This window comes from Vipera ursinii, assembly GCF_947247035.1.
Source record: "Vipera ursinii genome assembly, chromosome: 5".
NCBI classification, from domain to species: Eukaryota; Metazoa; Chordata; class Lepidosauria; order Squamata; family Viperidae; genus Vipera; species Vipera ursinii.
The window spans coordinates 84,144,618-84,153,183 of NC_139518.1; the positions used below are offsets into that span (position 1 = coordinate 84,144,618).

Consider the following 8,566-nt stretch of genomic DNA (forward strand, 5'->3'; position numbering starts at 1 on the left):
TCTGAAATTTTCCTCCCTTTTGACTTTTCCATATTGTTAATAATTCTTCCAAGCTCCCTTTGACCTAAATATATGCTGTGCTGGGGCAGGGGATAAGACTTGGATCTTCTTTTAAATGCAGCTGCAGACTGATGCATTGAAGGATGAGTTGAAAGGTAGAAAAGCCACAGGGAATGTTTTCAGTCCAATCCAGGGGCTCTGCCCTCTTCCCCCCCCCCCTCCGCCCATTTTCTGCCAGATGTGACCTGCTCAGTTTTCCCAATATACCAGCAGCTGTAAGGCCATCAGAAAAAAGCTGGGAGGCTCAGCTGGCAGATGACCTGCTCCATTTTGAGATTGGCTGATTGCTATAGAGTACAAATTTTCAAAGAGTTGTTTTGTTAACTGGCTTCCTCATATTATTATCTATGCAGCAGATTGCATGTAAAATGGAGTAGTTTCAGAAGCAAGTTACAATTTTGTTGATGCTAATTCCATGAAAAGAGATTAAATACAAAGCAAGATGTAAATAAGAGCTTAAGTGCTTGTAAAATAACCCTAGAGTTGAGGCTCTAGATCAGGGGTCTTCAAACTTGGCTCTTTTATGACTTGTGGACTTCCAACTCCCAGAATTCCTCAGCCAGCGTGCCTGGCTGAGGAATTCTGGGAGTTGAAGTCCACAAGTCATAAAAGGGCCACGTTTGAAGACCCCTGGTCTAGATATTAAAGAGAGAATTGGTACCATGGCAGTATTCTGAGGGAGCATTACCCTTTGTTTCTGACTTGGTTTCACCTGTTAGCAGAAATTTCTAGTAGAGAACTCATGATGTTTCTAGCCATGGTTGGTTCAGCCTCAGATCTAAGCCAATTGTATTTCTCCCTTAAGAAGCCAAGAGCATTTTTAGGCTTATGGTGAAATAAATCAGCTATCCTGGTTGGAGGTGTTTGCAGGTTTGTGTGTCAAAAAATTATCAGTCTTGATCAATACCCTTACACCAGGGGTGTTCAACTCCCAAAATTCCCCAAGAAGCCATGAAGTTGAAGTCCACAAATCTCAAAGGTGCCCAGGTTGGACACCCCTGCCTTACTCCTTTTTCACTGTTGCACAGAAAAAGGAATAGGGCTTTGATTACAAATTTTTGACCAACACATCCTTGTGGACACTCGTGTTTTGATTCAAGTGTAATGCTAAACATGTCATAGAGTGAGCTTTCCAGTTTGCTCAGACATTCACATTTCTGGAAGAAGCAAAGTGAGGAGGGTTAGAACAGGGTACACAAAAATCTTTGCTCCTTTTTTTCTCAATTCCTGGCCTGGGAATTTGCTGTTGTTGCACCACAATCCCAGAAGTATGTTTAAAAAAATGGTTGATTTTTCTAAATGCTTAAAAATGTAAACATCCATAGTCTCATCGTTGTTTTTTTTCAATCCAGTCTATTGAACAAAAACATTATGTATTAAAACGTCAGTAAGCATGAATATTCTTTTATTGACATCGTTTTTCCTCTTTCTTTTTCTTTTCTCCTTTATCCCACATTTTTGGATGTTTTTATTGCTTTTGTCTTTGATTTTTATCCATTGCACATCTGAAGTGACAAAGAATTGTTAACGCAGACTAGGACTATTGCTATGACTTTGGTGAAATGTTCCAGTCGCGAAGGGCAGCCCCAGTACAAGCTGGTTAAAGATATATCATTTTGAAGCCATGGTTCTTGCAAAACAATTCATAATGGAGCAAACAGCAGCGCTTACCCAAGGAAAATGAGCTTTGAATTATGATGCTTGGATTTGAGTCTCTTGTCCATGTATTTGGTTTACTTGGGATGTCAGTGTAGTATTCTCATTGGACTGTGTTTCTGACACTGATTTCCTGCGTTGTTTTTCCTAAATAAAGTGACAATAGAAATCTTAATTTAGAAGTTTTCAGTTGGAATTGATCTTTTCAAAATCACAGTGTTATTACCTAGCAAATGATAGAGGCTGATTTCAAGTTCAGCTAGCATTATTTTTATGACTGTGAAGCTGGTAGGGAGAAATGGTTCAGAAAAGATCTTACAGATTGTAATTCATCTTCTGTTTACATAGATCTTTTCTTGTCTTTTGGTAAGGACAAGAGTTAAACATGGTCTTCTGGATGATCTTTAAATATATTAATATTTGCACAAGGTTGTCTTTAAGAAATGTAGACGTGCACCACAGTTGTGCTTGGAGAATTATATTTTGCTTTAAAAAAATGAATTAAATTGGAAATCCACCGTGCTTTGAACCGAAGTAGTAGTGAAATGTAAATAAATTGGTGCACATTGTTGAAGCATAAAAGCCTCTTTGAGTGGGACATACGCCTGCATCTACTTTGTGGTACAGAAGAAGAAAGAGGGACTGATGGAAACACTTTTTGCTTATAGTTGATAGCATTTTATCATGAAATGGAATTTTTTCGTTTGTGCTCGGACATCTGCCTGGGTAGAAAGGCTTTAGAGTTAATTCTTTGGGAATTGGCTTTCTCCCATGCTCCTGCCTTTAAAGCTGAGGGGGAATCATCCTTACAGATGAGGGAGCTTTAGGAACATTTTAGCATTAGAGCAGGAGTGTTGAGGCTCAGAAAAGCCAAGATGGCAGCCACAGCCATGCAACAGAAGCCCTCCCCTTTTTACACAGAGTGCATGGGATGGGGGCGGGACATTGATGACACAGTGGCTGCTAGCATTTGGAGATTTTAAGTACACCCCCTCCTTTGTAACAGACATCTCTACCAGGCAGTATATATCTGTTTTCTTATCCACTAAACCTGGGTGGGAATCCAACTATTTGCATAATACCATATATATTATATTAGACCAATATTAATGACCACAGAACTGATGCCACACAGGACACATTAGGCCAGGGTTTCTCATGCTTGGCAACTTGAAGATTTGTGGACTTCAGCTCCCAGAATTCCCCTGCAAAGAATTGTGGCCGAGGAATTCTGGGAATTGAAGTCCACTCAACTTCAACTTGTCAAGGTTGAGAAACACTGTATTAGAGTCAGTAACTTTTCTTGGCGTGTGTTGAGCTTCAAATACACTTTTATTGTCCTAAGTTCAATCATCCAGTGTTCTGTATCAGTAGGAGATGAAAGTCAAAAAAGTCAAAATGGTGGCTGCGACCACATGGTCAGGGCCACCATTATGGTTCTTTTCATTGCCCCTGAGGATGTCCCTGTTCCTTTCTTTCTTCTTTTGTGAAGCCAGTTGACCGGGCTATTTGAAGTTTGGTTGTTCCTTTTCAAAAAAGAAATCTATAAAATCTATAAAAGAGCTTAAATGCTCAGATAGCACTCTGTATGTAAAAAAACTAAAATATGTATCATTCTGCTGTGATGGCACCTGTTTATCATGGATCCCAAATAAAAACATGGAGAAATTTATGGATGTTTTGTGGTGATAGTGAGATGAATAATTTGAATTTGTAGGCATTGTCTGGGTCTCTCATTTGAGTTAGTGAGTTTATCCCCAAACATTGTTTTCATTTAGAAATGTTCTATTTCCCCATTTTTCCCCTTTTATTTGTCTTCATCCTTTACATCCAAATTCTAGCTTCAGTTTTACCCAAAGTTGATTTGAATTACACCAGATTGCAGCAAGCAGAGAAGGCTCACATGGAAGCAGACAGTGAGGACAAGAAAGTTAAACAAGATTATATGAATAAATCTGAAACTCTTCAGAAAGAAATTGCCCAAAAGGAAAACCAAGTGTAAGTAACCTTGATTTTGGGGGGGGGGGGGGAAACTGGATTATTTTTAATCTTTTATTATAAACATTTTAATATTTATATGTCAGCATATATGTTAAATATATCAACCATTTAGAACAATATCCTGTTCTTGGTGTACAGTATTTTTCTTTACAGAAATTTGTATAGACTTAAGATATTATTTCATGGAAATTATTAAGGTTCAGGATTAGGAACAGGAAACGGTGAGTTCTAGTCTTAGAATGTTTCTAGGTTGGCCTCTCTCTTTCAGCCCAACCCACCTCTCAGGGCTGTTGTTGGAAAAATTAGAAGTGGAAACATTACACCCTCTGTCCCGAATTAAACAAAATAAAGATGAAGTACCACTCAAATAAATAAACGCATCTATCCATCCATTTCAACCATTGCCTTTTAACTTTTTTCTTTCTCAAATGAATTTCCCAAGAAACACCGTGACTTCTACTCCTCAGGGTGTTATTTATTTATTTTTAACGCTGAGCTTGTTGATCAGAAGGTCGGCAGTTTGGCGGGTCGAATCCTGAGTGCCGTGTAACAGAGTGAGTGCCTGTTACTTGTCCCAGCTTCTGCCAACCTAGCAGTTCTAAAGCACGTAAAAATGCAAGTAGAAAAATAGGGACCACTACGGTGGGAAGGTAACAGCGTTCTGTGCGCCTTTGGCGTCTAGTCATGCCGGCCACATGACCACAGAGACATCCTCAGACAAGCGCTGGCTCTTCGGCTTTGAAACGGAGATGAGCACTGGCCCCCAGAGTTGGAAACGACTAGCACACATGTGCGGGGGAACCTTTACCTTTAAGTAACTTAGGGCAGTGGACCTACCCAGTAATCCATCCTCCTCCTAGTTTCCCCAGTCAATAATCTGTGAAGGGAGTTAGACTGAGAGAGTGGCTGGCCCAAAGTCACCCGGCTGGCTTTCATGCCTGAGGCGGGACTAGAAGTTACTATCTCCTCGCTTCTAGGCCTGCGCCTTCATTACTACACCTGACTGGCTCTCCTATAGTACATCAATATTATATCTTGAGTTAAACAGTCACAGAATGTTTAAATGGTGAAGTCAAAAGGGACTTTTCGGGGTGGGGTGGGGTCTTCTAGTTCAACCCTTACTCAGAGCAGGATTTTCAGGCCATCCCAGGTAAATTGTTGCCCAGCCTTGCTTTGAAAACTTCTGGGGATAGAGCACTGTGACTCCAGGAGTCAGGATGTCCCACCATTTCATAACTCGTGGCCAAGAAAGCCCTCCTTATTTCAAGTTTGGGCCTTCCTCTATAAAACTAACACTCAGTCGTTCCTGTCCTACCATTTGGGCGTTATGAGAATAAATCTACAGCTTCTTTCCTGTAGCAGCCTGAGAGGCATGGGAAGGGGGCTGTCACTCTCAGCCAGACCCATGTCCTGATCCTGCCTGGTCAGATAGCCTGGAAAAGGTGTCAGAGTAGAGACTGGGGAGCTGCTGGGGCTCATTCAAAGCTTTATGCGCGAGCCAGGAACTTCAGCGCCATAGTGTAAATTTTGAAGCTCCTTTGAGTTTCCTATCAGGCAGGGAAGGCTTCTGTGTAAAAAATAATAATAATAATAAAAAATAGGGAAAGTCTTCCACATTCCTTGAGCTGCTGAAATTCATTTAAGCTTTTTGAGTCCTTTTCTTGATAGCCATAGCCAGTTTTTATTCAACAAGAGAGTTTTAAGAAGAAATTATATGACCTGATTAAAAACTATGGATGGGTGTAGGGTTTTTTTTTGTTTTGGTAAATGTGGATAACTCCAAGCCACAAATACAAATTTCAAGATTAAGCTGGAGAGTGTGAGATTCTTTCAGCTTAGCTGACCTGTGATCCTGGCAACTCCAGCCAGCCTGGGGAATAAAGGGGAGGGGGAGGGAAAGGGGGAGGAGAAGGAGAAGATCTGAACATTTAGGAAACACTTTTTAAGGCCAAGCTAGACAATACGTAAAATGCAATTATGTGATTGCACATTTCATGTTCAATCTAGTTTTACAATTTTATAACATGCAGCTTCCTTTTTATGGGTTTATTTTGAAGTGATGTGATTGTACAAGGATCGTTCTGGCTGGTTTTCTTTGGGCTTTATTTCTCTGTTTCTACCCAGACAATAAATTTAAATAAATTGATAAGAATAAAATTAGAAAACATGTAGAAAAAGAGTTTCAGAGACGTTCCTTTAGGATCTCTCAGAAAAAGTAGTCCTTACACAAAAGGAGGAAAAAAGAAAGTGAACACTTTCCTTCTTTTTTAAAAAAAAGGGTTAATTTTCTGTAATTTATTTTTGAAAATGTCTATTGAGCATATCAAGCACCTATATTAGATTGATGCTATGATTTAAACGAGGTGAAATATTTATCATGTAGTTTATGGCACTGATTAAAAGATTTCATAAATTAAAATGAAGCTAATGCTTTGAAAACATTCTTCTGCTTGAATGAATTTTTAAAATATTCTATATTTTTAGGTGTCAGTTGGAGACAGATTTGAAAATAGAAAGAGAATGGAGACAAACTATGGAGGAAGACCTTAAAAAGGAAAAAGAAACTACATGTTTTCTCCAAACAGAGACTCAGCAAATCGTTACACTTAAAAAAGTAATTTTTCAAAAACTGAATCCTGATTAAAAAAAGGTAGAGGGAAAAGGGTGGGCCAGAAAATGCTTTTGCACACTTAATGAGGTGGGTGTGATGGGATCTGGGTGAAGGGCCGTGAGGCTTCCATATAAGCAAGTGGGCTGTGGGAGACTTCCTGGAAGTCAGATGAGTGGCAGCTGACAGAAGAGCTTTTTTGCCTGAAACTTCCCACTGATAGAAGCTGCACACAAGGAAAAATGGAAAATATGGAAAACTGGGTCTTTCCAACCACTTATACATGAGTGGGGGTGGGGAAAAAAGATGGGAATCATGATCAGGACCATGATCCCGGTAGGTATCTCCAAAGATATGTTGAAAGTGCCTAATATTCAATAAATGGCCATTTAGCAGGTGAGCTGTTAAATTTTGTTTAAGAGTCTCAGATTTGTAATTTTCATGTAGACATCATGCAGGGGGGGGGCATTAAACACAAATTACCACACTAGTCATGTGGTAATGAGAGTCATCTTGACTTTCCTTTTTTGACAGTCCCTACATACAGTATAATCTGTTTTATGTCAATTACTTTTGGGCTATGGTTCACAGAGGTTCTGAGTTTGCTCCAACAAGGAAGCTCCCAGTTGGGCATTCCTGGAAGTTCTTATTTTACTCTAAAAATTCTCATGTTCTGTTCCTCACATTAATTAGCTTGAGCAGAGTTGTCATCATTTTATCCTTCCTCCTTATTTTTTAATTTTCTTCCATTTGTCTTTTGCTCCACCCATCTTGGTTTTTATCTACTATGACTTAAGAATGCAATATTTCTCCAATGTTGTTAATGCTTTTCCTTGACTCAGTTGATTAGATCAGCACAAGTGGCTCTCTGAAGATACACAAGGAACTTGTGTATCTGAAAAGTATGGTGGGAGATTGGTCTTACTCAAAGATGTATTTTAGGTTTAGCTGTCCACAATGCAAAGTAAACAGTTCTGTTGAGTTAAATGGAAGTTGTGGTATCTATCTATCTATCTATCTATCTATCTATCTATCTGTCTGTCTGTCTGTCTGTCTGTCTGTCTGTCTGTCTGTCTGTCTATCATCTATCTATCTATCTATCATCCATCCATCATCTATCTATCTATCTATCTATCTATCTATCTATCTATCTATCTATCTATCTATCTATCTATCTATCTATCCATCCATCCATGCCTCCCTCCCTCCCTCCATTAACTCAGCATTTGAAATCAGAATCATTCTGTCTTGGAATGAGGAGAAACCACTGGTTTGTTTTTTTTCTTCCTGGATTTGAAGTCGCAGGGCACTGGCTGAAGATATTGTTTCACATTGCTTCCCTAGAAACAATTATGCCTCAATTCAGATGCTTTTCCTGTTTTCATCTATCCCAATGGTTTTCAACCTCAGCAAATTTAAGAGGTGTGGACTTCAGTTCCCAGAATTCTGCAGTCAGCACGCTGGCTAGGGAATTTTGGGAGTTGAAGTCCAACTTGTAAAGGTTGAAAAACATGATCTATCCTATTCTGACATAAAATGAATCCTTACTTCTTCACTGCCTCTGAATAATAATTTGTGGGTATCAATATGTGATAATTGAGCTTTCCCCTTCTCTTTCATTGAGCGCCTATTTGAACTAAAGAAATGCCTGATGTACATTCCTCAGTGTCAAATATTGTCATGCTTTATGTATCAATTATGTTTGTTTCTATTTAAGGAATTCCTAAAGTTACAGGGAAAAAACAAGCAATTGAGAAATCTTTGTCATGATCAAGAAGAAGCTCTCCAAGAGCTAGCCGGCAAACTTAGCGAGTAATTTTCCTTTGTTTACTTTTTTTTTAAGGGAAGGGGCATAATTATTCAGGTATCCCAATGTATGTGGACTAATATAATTTAAGCATTTCATATTCTATTGAAGGGGTGGGCAACCATGGCAACTTTTATGACCTGTGGATTCTGAGAATTCTTGAGCCAGCATAATTGCCTACTCTTACATTGGCATGCTACATGTATTCAGGCTATTGTGTTTGTCAACAGCCAAGTCAAGCTGTTTGCTTGCTAGGTATCCAGATCTTCAGAAGCTTCCATGGGCAGTAAATGTCACATATACACCTACTTGTGTGGGAGAAGGAAGTATAAGATGCTTACCAGGTATTACTGGACCTTCTGTGAATTTAATTCAGGATAAGCCTTTAATGTACAGTTTTATATTGCCCATCTAACCGTAAGCAGAATAGTAGT

At 39.2% G+C, this 8,566-nt stretch overlaps 1 protein-coding gene across 3 annotated transcripts in view; it reads left to right on the forward strand.

Annotated features, from left to right (window-relative positions):
• RUFY2 (RUN and FYVE domain containing 2) overlaps positions 1-8,566 on the forward strand; it is a gene marked incomplete at its 5' end in the record, with an annotated part of 34,090 nt that overhangs the window by 18,443 nt on the left and 7,081 nt on the right. The window contains 3 exons of one of the 3 annotated variants that reach the window (XR_014492594.1): positions 3,595-3,714; positions 6,202-6,331; positions 8,043-8,133. Coding sequence is in view for 2 of the 3 variants with exons in the window: in XM_083363223.1 (XP_083219349.1) it covers positions 3,595-3,714; positions 6,202-6,331; positions 8,043-8,137 (345 nt within the window). Of the gene's footprint in view, positions 1-1,571; positions 3,507-3,594; positions 3,715-6,201; positions 6,332-8,042; positions 8,138-8,566 lie in introns of those variants that run through there. The other 2 variants (XM_083363223.1, XM_083363224.1) reach the window with 2 other exon arrangements.